Below are 18179 nucleotides of genomic sequence, written 5' to 3' on the forward strand. Positions count from 1 at the left end.
CCACACACTCCCCGTTGATGTAGAGGGGGGCCAAGTCGGTGCTGTGTCTCCTGAAGTCAACAACAAAAGTTTGTAGTTTGTAGTTGCACAACAAAATGAATATGGAACAGATCAGGACTGGAAACCATTTGGATGCAGTCATTTCCCAGTTCATCTGGCCCAGATCAAATACAGATCCGTTCATGTACAAGCTCATATGACCTGGATCCATTTTATATATTTTTATTTTTATAATTTAAATTTAAAAATGTAATTTTTTTATGACTTTGTAAATTATTATCCAGGATATGCTCATTGGCTAATGACTTGTCAGTCAGATCCATCCTTTGCTTTTCACATCCAATTCCAAACACCACACTGTTATATAATGTATTATAATGGCTCACATAATAAAACATATAAATAAAGAATTTCTTGCCTCTGTTTGAATAGGAATGTTGATTTGTTAACATTATTATGGTAATACACATGTTGTTAAAGATATGATGGATAAAATAAACTTCCATCCACCCCAATCTCAATTCTATTCAAACTTTGTTGCCATATAGCAAACTCATTTTAAGAAATGCTAATTTGTATGTGCATCATAGAGGATAATTATGGGTTATAATCAAACCGCTTCCCAAAGAAACCTATGGTCACCTATCAAACAGCTCTTTTCTCTAAGCAATCACGCATTTCATTTTTAGTCATTATTATTTTTCCTTCCACTAAGCCCAATAGTGTGTCCAAATCACGTGACGTCCGCCTGCTTATTATTGCAATAACACTTTGTTTGCATAACAGTCACCCTTTTGTTCCTTATCATGGTAATTTCCGAGTGCACGGTTCACTAGAGCTTTTAGGGGGCCGGCTCTGACGTCAGCCCGCCCTGCCGGACGGACACCAGCAGCACTACGCTGACTGGGTGCTGCTGACTATTAATATTCACCTTGTGAAACTATCCACAGTCAGTATATGCGGTCAGCGTTGTGCACAAAGACACGGCCACTCAGCGATACTTTTCCCAAACTGAAATCCCCTTCAGGGGAGGGAGAGAGAGAGAGAGAGAGACGGGGAGCGAGAGGGGACTGCAGAACACACAGGGTCTGGATGAATAACCATGGCAACAGCAGCAGCAGCAGGAGAAGCGATGATATAAACATTTACATCCGCGCATCCGTCCGCAAACAGCAATTCACTCCAGTAGAGGCTTGGACCAGAAACCCTCTGCGGATATCACTCCACATCAGCGCTAAGGTGAGGCTGTTTCATTCCTCATGTGACACCTTCCTCCTCTGCCTTTTGCTGACTGGTTTGTTGTCTTCGGAACACGAGAGGATAGAGGGAAGCTCAGCTGTCATACATTACAACAGAGAAAGCTGCTTTCTGTAGTACACTGCTGCTCGGCGCCAGAGCTGCAAGGCTGACGGATTTGCTTAAAACACGGAGGCTAACGGGTTAAATTCATAGTCCATATGCGTTTCCTCTGTATGGCAGCTGAGGGTCTCTGTCTGACCTATTGCATATATGTGGTCACCACTGAGGAAACAAAACATTGAAGCCCACTCTACAGTGATAAGCTGAAGAAGCAATGGGGAAAATACATGTAGCTTTCAAAATAAAAGCATTGATAATTGTCTTCAAGCAAGCCACATACTACAGCGTGGTTTAATTTTGATAACTGGCAACTGTGTTTGGTGCAGCACTGGATTTCTTTTGATAACAAAGGATTTTTGTCAAAGCTGTCCCTCTGTAGGCTCAAATAGTGTAACACAAACACAGCAGAGACTGAAACTCGTGTGCAAAAATGCTAAAACAGACATAACTGGTGACATAAGGGCAAATAGTCTTCATTTAATAATGCTGCTCATGTACTAATGTGACAAATTCAGGGACTGGTGTAGCTGACTGATCTCAAAATGTCATTATAGAACATAACGCCGAGGTTAGAGTACTTTGAAACCAGTTAATCCAACACTGAGAATTCCATTTTAATGCCCATCTTCACACTTTTAATTAGTTTTTTCTTTGGACAACGTGACCAGCACTCGGTTTCCATACAAGTGAACAGTGCTTCAGAGTTGTGAATACAAATAGTACGTCTGTTTACGGATTGCATGCAGCCCTCCAAACGCCAGCAGAAAAGCCTTTTGATCTTCAGAGAATCTAATTTGGCGATTGCAACGATGCCAGTCACATCCTCTCAAAGTCATATTCTGATTCATTTAACTCCATAACTCGGCCCACTCCTCTCTCTTGTTCTCTTTCGTTTTTATCCTTCTTTTTTTTTTTTGCAGGGATTTGGCGTAATATTGTAATTTAACAACAGAGAGCATAATACAGCATCATGGAGGGGTTTTAGCAAATGCTAGATTATGCCATCACATGATTGCTGGGCTGGCTCAGTGGATTTCTGTAAAGTGCCACTCCAGATAACCAATTTGCAGATAGCTTTCTCTCAAAATTAGAGATGGTGAAAATGATGGATTTGCTACAGCAACTGTGATTTGATACCCTTGCTTATAAGAAGGTGCTGTAACCTAACGGCCCTTTGTCACATATTTGGTGACAGCTTTTTGTTGTTGTGTGCTGGAGAGGGATGTGGATGTGAATCAGTGGAATAATGTCTGGGATTAATTTCCGGTTCTTTGAGCTATGTGCACATACAGCAGCTCATGGCAAACAATGGCTCTCTGTCTTACAGTGACATTTATGCCTGCTAAGCCTGCAAAAATGTGCTTATTTCACACGCAGACACTGTGAACGTGTTGCTTTTTCATCCGTTCTCAAATTGACACTGGAGATGTCATCGGTGGTCCCAGCTGAGCTGACGCCAACAGGAGCTGCAGCAAAGGAAAGAGGGCAGCTTAAGGACAACAAAGAGTTTTTAGGTTTTCCTTAAGGTGGTAGAATTAACCAAGTTGCAAACTCTAGACCTCCAAGAATGCCAGAGTGTGTGGTGTGTTTGTGGCCTGCATTAAATAATAATAAGACAGCAGATGGGTGTTTTGCAACGATTAGTGTTTAATGATTTGCTTCTAGTAAGAAAGAGATAATTCACAAAATTGCACAAGCAGAAAATTCCAAGTGTAGTTTGGCTACAGGTTATGTAGAGATGTCTGGGAGCTGTGCTCGAACACAGTTAATTCAACAGTGTATTAAGGACATTGTATGAATGCAGGAATGTGTTTTTTACTTGTTATGTTAGTTGACATTGACCTGTTAATCATTCAGGCATAAAAGAGGCCTCCTAACTCAAAGGGTAAGCCAGGGTTGTGTCTACACATAACACACCTCTTAGCAAAGAACCAAATGTAAATTGTACCTTTAGGCACTTTGTCACTAGCAGCATGTTGCAAAAACTCAACATCTGTTCAATTTCTTTTGTCGAATCTACAAAACAAACAGACAAAAAAACCTGTTTAGTATCTGTGCACCAGCACACCGATTCCCAAACATGTATTATCTAAAAATTGGGCTTATAGCAGCATCGTGTGCAATGGGTTTATAAAAAAATTGAGGAAATTGAACAAATGGAAGAAAAAAGAAAGCTGTGAGTTCTATTTTCTGCAAGAGTTATGCAAATCGAGCAGTTAATAAAATAAAACTCTGTTGTTGTACTATTTTCGGGTCTTTACCTTACAATATAAAGCACCTTAAGGTGACTGTTGTTGGGATTTGGCGCTATATTAATAATACTGAACTGCATTGGAATTTTCTCTCATCCTTAAATGCCAGCATTTCAAGTTTAGTCCCACAGGCATGTACATTCAACTTATTCACTAATTTATTAATGCTGACGTAAAGGTACAGAGAATGCTTTAAAACAGGGGCGTCAAACTCAGATACACAGTGGGCCAAAATTCAAAACTGGAACAAAGTCGCAGGCTAACATTAATATTTATTGAAATGTATTTATTCCTCCAGATATAAGAATGAATCTTTTCTTATGGACTCAAACACGTTTTGCTGAAAAACTGAATATGGAACAAGCAAAGCTTAATACTAAACAATATATATATTAGCTGTATAATACCAGTAGGCCAGCTCTAATAGTAATTTGGTATGGCTTCGTGGGCCAAATGTAATTAGGCTGCGGGCCAAATTTGGCCCGCGGGCCAGAGTTTGACACCTATGCTTTAAAAGGTCCGATGCTGCAGTTTAGCTGGTGGGGTGTTTCATCAACCAAGATCATTGTTGTCATCGTCATGAAAAGAAACACAGTGTGTCTCTCTTAGATGACTGACAGCTGTATGCCTCTGGAGCTGTCAGCGTGGGTGCTTTGGTGTGTGCCTCGCTGATTTGATTAACGTATTGATGAATTTTCAACACAGGCTGATAATCAGTGCATGCGTCTGGGTGCTCTTGTCATGTACTGTAGGCTGCTGATTGTTTCACTGGGAAATAAAAACATATTACAGTAAGTCCCCGGCCTGTGAGCTTCCATTTTATCAAGTACACAGTGTTCATTCGACTTACTGCCTACCTAACACATTGTCGGAGAAGTGAGCTGCTCCTTCTTATTATGTATGTTGGAGACAGCCGATAACAGATAAGTATAACGGTGGCCTGCACAACAGTTCAGTGAATTAAGGAAGCAACAAAGCAGCTTTAGCTATATCTTAAGCAGCGCAAAAAGAAACATATTTCAGCATCTCACCGTCTCCCATCAAATGACCTATAACTGTTCTTACAAGCAGCATGCCGAGTCAGCACAAAGAGAAAGCGTCTCTGTCGTTACTTGTCTCCTTAGGCCATTTGCGGCAGTGGGCAGCTGATGTACTACATTAGTGAAGGATACTGTGTGTCTCAGGACTGTACTCATTTGCTTTTATGGTCTTCAGCTTTAATGTGGGCACTGGATTTTACTTTCTTTCTCCACTGTTGGCAGGAATCTTCTAATCCATCTTATCAGCATTAGAAGAGAGCATTTTTCTGCCAACTGTCAGGACACCTTAGATTCACCCTATTTGGTCAAATAAAGTGTTAAGAGAGGACACTGGGAATTAATTTCTCTGCTCAGATGAAGGGACAAGTCAGACTTTTTTCTTTAACATTTCTTTCTTTTTTAAAAGCTGTAACATCTTCTTAAAAGAATCTTGAAAAGATTCTGAAATAAAAGAAGCCTTTTTGTCCCAGCCCAGACACATTTATGCAAATGGTACAATAACTGACTCAGAAACTCACCATTAGATGCTCATTGGATAACGACTTACTAACTTTTCCCCAATGAGGATATTCCAGATAATCTTTCTTCCTTACTCGTAGAATGACCATCATTTTCAGGGAAATGTTTATTAAGGTGACACCTAAAGTGACCTGAAGGCGGGTGATTTCATGTAGCCTTCTATACCACCAGAAGTCTTTTTGCTTAGAGGAAGATTGCTCCCGGCTAAGCTAGCTTGGCACCTCCAAGTTAGCTTGGCCTGGACGCTCTTATACCGTCTGTGCTTTTGTCTGACTCATGCATATAGTTTAGCTGTTAATGAAATACTATGTGTGTAGTCAAGGACTCCTTTTACATAATCCTCAATTTAAAACAAATTAGATAAAAATAGAAAAAACAGTTGATATACCTGTAGTTTAGCTATTAGCACATCGTGTAAGTATTTTAAAGTGCATTCGTTTTAAAACAAGTCTCTACAAGCTTTAAAGAAATGTGCCCCAAAGGCCCCTTTTTTTAAACTAACTCAACCATTCACACCTATGGGCCATACTGAATCACCAATTAGCCTAACTGCAAACACACCCATCACCTTCTTGCTGTGAGGCAACAGTGCTAACCTCATGCTATATCGATATAAATACACTGAATACTAAGACAGGGAGAGTTGTATTTTTTTTTCCCATTTTCCTTATTGCAAATTCAAATGATATACGCTCTGAGTGTCTGAGCTCTGATGAAATGAAATCAGATAGATAATTCTTTACTGGTTAATGAAAGTGGGCTTATGCTTTTAAGCCAGCTAAGCTGAGGACTGCTTGTTATGCACAAGCTGCACTTCTAAAAGGTGTTTCCCAGCACTGTTTACCTGTAATGATACGTCACTGTGTACGTCTGACTTTATAGTAATATTGCTTTTATAGTTTTTACAGTGCTTACAGGAACACTCACCCAATACCACACACATGGTGGTGTTATATTTCAAAGCGTTTAATTATGGGTTTCTTAATATGCTTGACTGTAAACACAGTCAGTGTTTGAGCACCTTTCGATTGATGGCAGCTCAAACTTGCCGTGTTTCAGCTCTCATAGCACTTTATAGCCTGTGTACTACGAGGTTGGTATCTAATGTTTGTAGTAAATTGGATGGTTCATGTTCTGAGCTTTAATTACAAGTGACAGGTAGTACTTTTAATATGGTATGAATGAACGGAGAGTCAGCAAGTCTAGTATGTACAGTACTGATCAGAAGTTATTTTGGACACATGGGTTTATAATTGTGATTTATTTAAGCACATTCCCAGGACTCAATGACTTGAAGCATACCTATTAGATCCTACCAATAAGAGATCCCAATAGATACCTAAGTCAAGAGACAATGGAAATTCAATATTAGTTTATATAACTGTATAATAGTAAGGCTTCTGGAGAAAGATAATGGGTTTCTGTGTTGTGTATCCAAAGGATGGATTCAAAAAAATTGTGCTACAGTAAACAAAACTGTGATAGATAATCACCCTTTCTTTTGAATAAATGGGCACCACAGCGATACACTACATTAAACTATAAGTATTAAATGTTATTGTTATGTCAAACATAATAAGGAGACTCTTCTTCTTTGTGTTTTAAAATACTGGGCATACAAAAGTGATGTTTAAATATGAAAAACATAGTTGTGTTATAAAAGTTATTATTATTCAAATGTACTATAAAGGTAATGTGACAATGCTACTGCTGCCAATAAACTGATGTTTTCTACAATAGAACCTGGCTCACAGCTTTTCTTTTTAAGGTAGATAGAAGACAGAGAACATACAGCTGCACGCATTCATTTTTTACTGTGACATAATTCAATCACAGGGGTGGTTGTCATATGTGCAACATTAACCTGACCACTGGTAATGAGAACTATATTCAGACCAGGGTCTCTATCTTTGTCTGCTATCCACACTGCAGTGGACTGAATGAGTCATGCAGTATCACTTCCATGGGAGCTAGTTTTAGAAATGTCATCATTTGTCTTACCTCTCAGTGTGGATTTGGTGTTATTTTGGCTCATTGGTCTTACACATCATATTGATTGGTTGTTTTCTTTTTTGACAGGTGATGAGTGGGATCATATCATGTCTGAAGTACAGGGAACAGTGGAGTTTTCTCTAGAGTTGCACAAGTTTCACAATGTGGATCTCTTTCAAAGGGGGTAAGAATTTTTCTTATATATATTTAATAGTATTTAAAAAGTGCACATATCCTGAATCATTTAATTTACTGGAAAATTTCTATTTCTATTTCTGCTGCTAGTTAAATACTCTGCTGGTTAAATGCAACCATTGTTAGCTAATATCAAAATCTCTGTTTGTTTCATCATAGAACAATAACAATGCTATTTTTTGACACAGAGCTTGTGTACGCAACTAATTAAAATTAGTTCAAACATTAGTTCAATTTGTTAGCACAATCTAAAGCTTTTGATGTGGCTAAAGTCCAGAAGCTATATCAAAACTGGCGCTAACTAGCTAGAGTGTTGTAGCTGCTAATTCTGCTATTGCTAGCCGATGCACAGGCCTAAGAAGAAATGTTTGCAGTGAAGTGTTGCAAAATGTCACATGACAGTGCTGTTTGGAACAGTGTTCAAGAGAGGCAAATGAAAATGAAGCAGTGAGGCCCCCAGCAGACTGACTGTAATGCAAAGTCGTCTTCCTATTATTATATAATGTAGTATTATTAATGAAAAAGACAGATGTTACATCCAGTGCTTTACAAATAGGGAGTTTAAAAGGTTTTGTTAATGATAGAGGTAGTTCTTCTTTCTTGTTGCAGTTTTTATGATATTCCCAGACTAAAAAAGGACCCTGTGTAGCCTGCTCTGTCTGCAGATTAAAACATGTCATTTGGCTCAGTGAAACACCAGCTTTATCAAAATGATTTTCCCTCTCCAAATGTGATGGGCTAAAGCTTTATCACGATAATCCCTTCAGTTGAGTGCACTAATATGTTTGTTTTTACTCGATGCCACGTTGCTCTGTGATATCAGAAGAGATCCGTTGTGAGCACGAAACAAAATCTGACCCCAGTGTAAAGATAAAGCCCTATGGACAGAGAATAGTTTAGTTACCAACATCTACACATCTTCCCACACTGAAATGTGCTTTCTTAAGTCAATACTAATCCCTGTGCTAGACTAGTGGGCCACACAGCTGTCCACTGATTGCATTAGGAATACTGATTAAATCTGCATTTGATTTGCAAAGGATAAAATGGCGATAAGCAGCATTTACATTTTATACTGTAATAGGAAAAGTAAGTTTTAAAAACACAGGTGCATTTTCTTATTCAGTATTCTGTCCTTTCTGCAATTTAGCCTTTTAATAAAAACAATTCAGCTTGTTGAAAACTATTCATGGAACACTGCTATTTATACATCTCTGCCATAGCACATGAGTAAGAAGTGATCACTAAATTGACCTATTTTCTTTCCAAAAAACACCTTTTTGATTTTCTTTATTGTGACATCTTCTCTATCGAGCGCTGTCATTAACACACTGATGACATAATCAAGTTCACAGCCATGCTTTGGTCTCAGCTTGGTAATGATGTGAAGGTTTTACCCAAATCTGCTTTGGGTCACAATGATTCAATGTAAATGATACATTTTTAACACAAAAAGACTGTTTATCATTTCAAATGAACCCTATTTGAGATATTTTCCAATACTTTTACCTAGTTAATAACCCTCTGTCAATAATTCTTTAATAGTATAAGAATATTTGTGCAATCGATGGGCGACTTTGTGTAGCTTTAATGTTATTTTCTCATTAAGTTAATGGAAAGCATGTTAGAATCTGAAAACAAAGACTCTAATCAGTTTCAATAAACAGGATTACTGCAATACGTTGGTTTAAACAAGAGCTGCAAAGTTAGCCAAATTAGCCAAAGCTTTCTGTATTAGGCTCCAGGTGACTTTCACAATGCCAAAACTGCACATACCTTAAATCAGTGTCCCTGGATCTTCTTGTTAATAAAAAAATGTAGTTACAAAGATCTGTAACTGCATTTTTCACTTGTTGAAATTTCAGCAAGTCAAACTATAAGTGGCAAATATCTTAAATGAGTTTATCACATTAATATAAATACATGGTACAATGCACAGTTATGTTCCAGAAATGGTTTGGCTAACACATACATTACCTCCAAACCATTTATTTAATTGTTTTAATTGTTAATTGTCTTAGCAACGTCTGCTCCAAGTGTTTAACTACAAAACAAGTGGGCCTGGTGAACACAGTAATATGAACAGACAATTTTATGCAATTTTTAAGTACCATTTTCTTCTCACTTCCACTATACTAACATGCAAACTGAATGTTAATTAGCCAGATATTAGCGTGGGCAGCATGATGGCGTGGTGTTTAGCACTGTTGCCTCATAGAAGAAGGGCCTGAGTTTGATTCCACCAAGTGTCCAGGGCCTTTCTGTGTGGAGTTTGTATGGATGGTTAGGAAGAGGCTAGAAAATGTGATATTTAACATCTTTTGAATTTAAGTGGCTTTAGTTGAAGAATAGTTTTACAAACAACTGCAAAGTTAAATGAAAGATGGGCTTAAGAACATTTCTGTCAAGAAAATATTTTGTGGGAATGGGAATTGAAAGCCAATACTAAGGACATAAAAAACTAAAACCTTTATTAAGGTCAAAGAGCACCAACGAGACAAAAATACAGACAAAGTACAAGGAATGCATGTCTGAAACAATAAAACAGGAAATAACTAAACAGGGAAACACCGCACACAGATAGGACTTGACACAGGAGAGAAAGCCAAGGGTCTTATGGAGAAACTGTTATCAAAGCTAGAAACTAAAAGGAAACTAAGGGCACAGAATATATACCTATACTTATATAAATATATACCTGAGACAGAGAAACTCTTGAATCAAAAGAAACAAACCCTGAGAAACAATTCAACTGTAATACCAATAAAGTGGATCTAAAGCACTGGATAAATAATACTAAGGAAATGGATAAAGATAAAAAATAAAAATAAAACCAATAAACATACAAAGAGTACAAACAGAGACAGTAAATCGAAAGTAATTTAAAATAAACATACAAAAAATTGTTAAAACCTAAAGTTGTGTTGATACCTTTCACCTACTCACAGACTCCAGAGGGTGAAGTTAAGCAGTGCTGCTTCGTTAAGCGTGACTGTTCTGTTTTTATCCACCACCTCAGGTTCTACCAGATACGAGCAGGGCTGAAGGTCTCACCTCGAGTGCCCCACAGGGTCATAGCAACAACACAAGACAATGCAGGTAAGACAGACGATGTTTACTTCCTCACACTCTGAGAAACACACACATCAACTTTACCACTCGTTCTGGTTTGTGGAGGAACTCTTAATTTGCTGTGTTGTGTTCAGTAATCTGTTTGTGTAGTTTTGTTAAATAGATGGTGGAGCACATGTCTGAATACTTTAGTTTGACACTGGGTACTAGACCATGGTTATTGTTTTTTTGCCTGATGTTTGGCCATTTTACTGGTGCTTTTTCATGGTCAATTTCCGTCACATTTTAATTCCTTCATTGTCCCTTTCTGGCCATTTGGTGTCTCTCAGCAGTTAGTTGGCATCACCCTTTAGTCATTGTGCTTTCATATATAGTGTTGTTCTCTGTGTGTAGTTTGTGACTACAAAGGTTGTTCTGTGTTGCTTCACCATTTTTCTCTTTTTGAATATTTTTACAACCATGTTTGGCTGTTTTGTGGTCATTTCTGATCGAGCTTTTCATACAGTTTTGGATCTTTTTAAACTTGTTTGAATGACTTTCTAACAGTTAAAGGTAAATTGCATTGAGAAACAGCACACAGACTCCAAATTTACCTGCATTAATAAATTACCAGACATGATAAAATTAGACCAAATAAACCTTTGAGTTAACACACTTTGTTTTTTGAAAAAGATTGAATATTGAATATAGTTAATATTTCATGAAAAATATTAGCTAAAGCTTAATAAGATTCTGTACACTGCAGTCATTTCTACGTGGCTTGGCTGTGAACACCTGTAGTATTGTAGTACCAGAGTCTTTTAAGCTGATCAATTGAAACTCTTCAAATAAACAAAGAGATTAAGTGAAGGTTTAGAACGCATCATAGCAAAAAACAGCACTAGTGAAGGTTACTAATGATCTCAGTAATGGTCTCAGATTTGAGTCAATTTGTAAAAAACACTTTAATTCAGCATCTGTCTGATAGATTCAAATTTGTCCCGGTAAACAAAGAGTTTTCCTCGCGCACAAAATAAGTCATAAAAATCGATCTCAGCCCCGCCCGTCGGGCTATATGATTGCCCGACGGGCGGGGCTGAGATAGATTTCGGTCGCCCGACCCGAGATATCGCTAGCCCCGGGCTAGCGATTTTGCGAGCCCTGCCCAGTGGTGACTAGTGAAACATGTAGCATTAGATTACATTTCAGTAACATGCAAGTAAGAAAAAGTAGATGTCACCCTTCAAATCAAGTCACTTAGATGTTTCTTGGTTTCACAATTCTTCTAAGATTTTCAAATCAGACATGTATAAATTGGATACAAAGGACAAGATTTGAACCTTGCAGGGATATAAGAGGTTAATCAAATCTCTAAACTAGTCTTCATTCATCTGCACATCTGTCTATGAGTGATCCTGAAAGAATAATTGATGCAGTTGTTCTAAACTTCTAAGCTGGAACATTCAAATTCTTCGTCCTCAAAGCACTCTGAAAAGCCTCTAAGTTACCCCAAATGCTGCAGCATGAATGATAGAAGGGACTAGAAGGAAAGCTAATATTTCTCACATACCTCTTTATTTGCTCCTGTTAAATCCAGAATTGAGCTTAAATGTATTCTTCTAGCATATAATTCAAGTTTCCAAAAGTAGAATGGGAGGTCCCTGTGAAGCTAGCTCCCAGTTTGGGTTCAGAAGACAGACGCCTTCTCTACTTTTATGATTAGGTCTCCAATTTTCCTGTTTAAAGCTTACTGTTGAGGCTGGTTCTGGAAATCCTGAACCATTAAGCTGCTGTAGGCTTCCTATGATGCATCGACCACTGTCACTCACGTACTTTGACTCCCCTTGCATTTATATGCTGCTATTGCATGCCCTCCTTTTTCTCTTCTTTTGCCCCTTACTCTCTAGTCAGCTGAAGACCCCTGAGCCTGCCTGATGTCTCTTCCTATTAAAAGCAGTTTTTCTCCCTACCATTAGGGACTGTCTCAACATGTGGTCCTCTATCTTTACCTAAGAATTTAAACCACCTTAAATTGACACCATATTAAAAAATTGAATATAAAATTTTGATGTCTATATTTACAAAGAGTATCAATTAAAGATGTGACTGTTTTCTTAACGTAGAGCTGTCAACAGATGACAGATGATAATTTTAATAATAGTAATAATAATAATAATAATAATAATAATAATAATGACAATAGGAAAATAAAACAACCAACAATTTGACTGCTGAGTACTCAGATTTGCACTGTAATTTCTCACTGCTATTGTGGATAAAAGACAGAAATTTACAAAAGGTTACAGTAAACAGTAAGTAGTCCCACCACTGTGCCAGCTATCCAGGATCTGTAGAGAGTGAGAGCGCTGTCTGGGAATTTTATGGCCCTGTCTTACCGATGTGATTTAGGATTTAAAAACTGAGTGACTCATCCTGCAGAATATCTGGCATCTAAAATAGCTTTGAAACATTTCAAACAATAACTCTTAAATGTTTAATAAAATTTTATTGGATTTCCAGTTATTGAGGGAAAGTCTTTAGTCTTGGCTGAAAAGGGCAAAGCCGGCTTAAAGCTGCACTGTGCTGCATAATAGAAAAACTCATCTTAAGGAGAATGTCCATGTATTGAAAAAGCTCTTTGAATTTCTAAAATACATTTGTTTCCTACTTAATTAGAAAAAAAAGTGTAAACAATCACCAAAAAATACACTGTAGTGAAAGTTTTGTGAACATTGAATGCTTCATTCCTATACAAATATACAATTACTTTCAGGTTCCTCAAAGATCATGAAATATTCTTCTTCTGTTGCGTCCATATTTGTATTCATAGGTTGTGACTGAAGGCTTCCAAACCTACCTAACTGTCAAAATGTGGATCTGTGGCGTTGCAGAAAGCTGTTTCACTGCCAATCCTGATTCTCAATATTGGCTATTTTTAGCCTATCATGACTGGAGCAGTGTGTGTATGTGTGCGTGTGTGTGTACACCAGCTGTACTTGTGACAGTGCAGCCTACTGTTTTCATTAGGATGTTTTAGATTGTGAGGGCATTTTGGTCTTTTGGAGCAGGATATTAGTCTCAGGCATGTAGCTGTTGTCAGTGTTCTCACTGCTATAGAGGACAGCACCACCAGCAACACCAAACCATCCATGCGTGCGTGATTGTAAAGATGATGTGTGAGTGTTTTCACCTAAAACACAGTGACAGGAGGCACGGGGTTTTTGATTAAGAAGAATTTCTTGCTCCCTCATTACTGCTGGTTCCAAGTAGCCACTATAATGTCAAGTTGAATAGAAATGAAGAATAGCGGTTTGTCTATTTTTAGGGCTGCTGAATCCTGGAGGATCAGCTTTTTTACATGTTGTAAAGAAAGAGGTAGATCATTTTCCAGACAGGGGAGGCTTCAGTTTTGTTACTTTAGCTCAGATTAGCTGACACAAATGTATTTAATAATGTAACTCATTTTTAGAGGTGCCTAATGGTGCTTACTATTCAGTCTTTTCACCTAAAAGCTGCTTAAGTATTGACAGTTTGTGTCTTGACAGAATGCTACCTGTTTACACAACTGTAGGCCCACACATTATCCCAAACTGGTGACTGTAGATGCTTGAGCTCATGATTTGTTTTAAACATGTAACTTTCCTCAAATTCACAAATTGCGTTTTTTATAAAATACTTCTTCATATACAGTAAGGAAAACTCCAGCATGCTAAGCTAGTCTAGTCTAAGCTAGTCTAAGGTCCCGCCATAGCATTTCAGTCAGGCTGATGTCTAGACTTTCACATTTGTGTTTGGTTTCATTATCTTGTTTCATAACCTAATTCGGGCCAAGCTTTAGTTGTCAGACAGATGGCGTCTCGTTGACTCTAGAATACTTTGATATATGCTCATGTTTGTGAGTTCATGGTTGACTCAAGGTTTCCAGATCCTGTGGCTGCAAAACAAGTTAAAATAATTATCCCTCCACCATCATGCTTGACAGCTGGCATGGGCTGTTTTGTTGATGTACTGTGTTTAATGCAGCTTTGCAAAACCTAAGCCATTCAGTCCTGCTTTGTTTTTTAGAGAGAAGAGACTTTCTCTGGGCAATATTCTTTTATATAAGCAATATTTTATATATTTGTACTATCATGAGCTTTAACGTCTGACACTAACTGAGCTCTGTGGAGTCTGAAATGCAGCTCTTAGGTTTTTTGCAGTTTCTCTGAGAATTTTATGGTCTGATCTTGGGGTGTATTTGCTGGGTCATCTGCTCCGTGAACAATTTTTCCATTGTGTTAATGCTCAGCTGAACGCTACAGAGCAGCAAACGGCCAAAACCTTTGCTTTAATAGTTGGCGTGACACTTTCTGATGATCAAATAATCAAATACATTTGATTAGCACTTGATATAGATTGGTATAGTGCATTTTTGATGCACTAATATCTAAGCTGCTGACTACACTGCAATGTTTCACCAGCCATTAGCATATGTAGACAGCAAGAAACACTGCAGCTACGTATATTACAGTGAAGATCTTGCATGCATATTGTAATTGGAAGGCTGCGGCCCTCCCCTCTCCTCTGCAGCTCTTTCCACAAGGTCATGCACTGAGCCTGCATACCTCACAGACTGAATCATAAACATAAAGCTGCCACAGATAGAACAATTACATTCATCATACAATTCCCTTACTGTGTCCTCTTTGAAAGCGTGTGCTTGACATTTCAATTGTCTGTGCCCTTCAGAAAAAAAATGAATTACTTGTGAAGGATCGTGCCACACACTCAGCTGAAGGATTTAATGACTGTGATTCATGCGCAGTAAGATTAGGATTTTCAAGTCAGAATGTTAACTGGGAGAACTGGAGTGTTGTTTACGGTGCACCGGCAAAGATGCCCTTTCTTATTAATATCATGAGGAGCAAATCTGTGTGGCGAGTTCTGTGTGCTTTACTGATAGGCAGAACACGAACACACACACACACACACACACACACACACACACACACACACACACACACACACACACACACACACACACACAGCAGATGCAGAGCAGAGGCTGTAAGCTGATTATTTCCAGCACAGAAGCTCTGTGGCTAAAGCTGAAGGGCGTTTCAGCAGGTTTTAATGTGCAGGATGTGTTAACAGTCCAGTACCTGTGAGAAGCACAGTACACCAGAAGAGTGTCAGAACCGAGTGATTTCTGATGGCATGTGAATATGTAGTTAGTTTGATGATGCTAGGTAATTTTGTGTCAGGTAGGTTTAGCTTCTTACAAATTTCTGGACGACTAGTCCAGAAAAAAGACAAAGAAACTGGTCAAAACTGGGAGTAAAAAACCAAGATGTTTATGGCACGGTGGAACAGTGGTCAGCACTGCCGCTTACAGCTACCAGATTCTGTCAATGAACATGTGGGTCAGCTTGAGCCTTCCTGTTGACATGTTTTGAACTGCCTGTGTGAGTTTTAAAGGCTCCTTCAGTTAACTGGCGTAAATCTAACTCCCTGGGAGGGGCTGGCAACATGTGCCACCCTCTCATCGATATTGATTCAATCAAAAATATTATCATTTTACTTTCAAATAAGAACACTTTCATTTTGAGATGTTGTCGGCCTGAGTAAAAAAAATACCTTGGGATTGATGATGCTTAATATTTCCTTAAGAATAGGTATCCATCCATTCACTACAGCCTATCCTTTTCAGGGTCGCGGGGGCGGGCGCTGGAGCCTATCCCAGCTGTCATAGGGCGAGAGGCAGGGTACACCCTGGACAGGGCGCCCACACAAGGACAGACAACCATTCACACTCCCAGCTGTCATAGAGGCGGGGTACACCCTGGACAGGTCGCCCGTCTGTCACAGGGCTAACATATAGACATAGACAATATTTACATTTAAAATAAGTAATCAGAAGTGTTATTATAGTAGATTATGATATTACTATTTTTTATCAATTAGCGTTAGATACCAGCAAAATTACAGTTTAATATATTTATATTGTAAGTCTTAAATTATATGTATGTATATATATATATAATGTATATTATATATATAATATATGGTGTGTGAGTGTGTTCTACCGAATGTGTAAGAAAATGCAACTTTTAAAATTTTTTATATACTATATTTAAAGGTCTTTTCTTCTACAGCCTCATGTGACTGCCATGACAAATAGCTTACAGCCAATTTAGTGCCAGTTCTGTATAAACAAACTATAAACAATACAGTGTTACACCGATTATCAGTTTCCATCTTAACTGATCTTCAATCTTATGAAAGAAGGGTTCATAATATTGTTATATTGCATTTTAAGGGTGGTTTAGTGTTTTTTCCACCTCAAGTGTGCACAGCACTGCTAGATGTGTCAAAGCTGTTATTTCAGTTAAGCTGCGTTCTTATCAAGGCCTTATCACTGAAAGTCCCTCGACACGTATTGTAACATTTAATCAAGTCTGTAGAACAAACAGGCATTGAAAGGGAAGTATAATATCTGTGAGCGTGTGAGAGTAGCCACTGCAGCAGGTGCAGTTTGTTGATTTAGTGATTCTGGCCACATGAAGGGAGAAATCCAGCGTTTGTGAAGCACGGAGGCTCCCGAGGGAAACGATGAGTCCTTCACAGGTCAAATAGACACAGAGGATAATTTATGTTAATGACAGCACACGGTGTCGAGTTTCTAATCTGCTTATGTGTCTTGAAACAGGAGCTTGAAACCTACACAAAAACAAAATAAAAACAAGAACATCAAAGTCACATTCATGCAACTGTAAGGAGACCGTGCTAACACCGCGCAACAACTCCTACCCCAGAAAGTACATCCCCAGAGGGATTACGCTGTCTGTGCCACACATCCACCAAGCCTTTGACAGCACTCGTGCTTCCACACATCCGTCACCCTGGCTGGGGCTGCTTGATGCTGCAAGTAGTGACAGCATTATCGGGAGGAGGCCTGCAGAGAGAGGGAGAGTAAGACCGAGACAGAAAAGAGCACAACCTCAGCAGGGGATTTCAAAGACCTCTCACGGCTCACAGCTGGACAGCAGCTCTGCAGTGCTGCCAGGGAAAAATGCGCTAGTAGCACACAGTAAACAGCCACCGCGTCGCACACCAAAGTGCTGCGACGTGGACGATGATGGCAGTTGAAACAATGGGCTGCCTCTGAGATCGTGTGAGTTTTGGGGGCAAATGTGTGACCTAAGTTTTGCACATAAAATCCAATTTATTAGTTTTCCCTTGTGCTTGAAAACATATGTGAATTTAAAGGTACTACTGGCTCTGCATTCCCACACCAAGAAGTTTAAAGGACTTTAAAGTTTATCAGTTGAACTTGATGTGAGCAACATCGATAGACCTAAATATGAAAAACAGCCCACAGCTGTTTGCTTTGCCTTGCTTTAGTTAAACAAGCCTAGAGACAAGCGGTAACTGGCTAAGAAAAACTCCAGAGTAGTTTCTGGAGGTTGTTGGCTGGCCCTGGGCGAAATTGACTGCTGCACCAACAGCCTCACTGTGATTGCTTTGGTTGCTAACAGACTGCCACGATTGCCCATAGTTTGCATGGGAAACGTGCCATTTGTCCATGGATTAATGAAATGGAGAATGTTCACCTTTCAAAGTAAATGTTGTTCCTTACTGCTGAAACCAACAGCTTTTACACTGACACTGAACATTCTCTGTTTCCTGTTTGCATCACAATTTTTCAGGTGTTTCGAGGTAGCTGCAAATAAAGGCTGACAGATCACCCAATGTTGCAGTCAACCCGAGTCAGTCTGCCCTCACCTGTGAC

General features: G+C 38.8%; 1 protein-coding gene across 1 annotated transcript in view; it reads left to right on the top strand.

The window, feature by feature from the left end:
- The first annotated feature begins 854 nt into the window (after positions 1–854).
- fam135b (family with sequence similarity 135 member B) overlaps positions 855–18179 on the top strand; it is a 50023-nt gene continuing 32698 nt past the window's right edge. The window contains exons 1-3 of the mRNA XM_014329214.2: positions 855–1239; positions 7250–7346; positions 10377–10456. Of these exons, the coding sequence (XP_014184700.1) occupies positions 7270–7346; positions 10377–10456 (157 nt within the window). The 5' untranslated portion in view covers positions 855–1239; positions 7250–7269. The remainder of the gene's footprint in view (positions 1240–7249; positions 7347–10376; positions 10457–18179) is intronic.

Source organism: Haplochromis burtoni, unplaced genomic scaffold (assembly GCF_018398535.1).
Source record: "Haplochromis burtoni strain Fernald_Lab_line unplaced genomic scaffold, NCSU_Asbu1 Contig_371, whole genome shotgun sequence".
In the NCBI taxonomy this organism is placed as follows: domain Eukaryota; kingdom Metazoa; phylum Chordata; class Actinopteri; order Cichliformes; family Cichlidae; genus Haplochromis; species Haplochromis burtoni.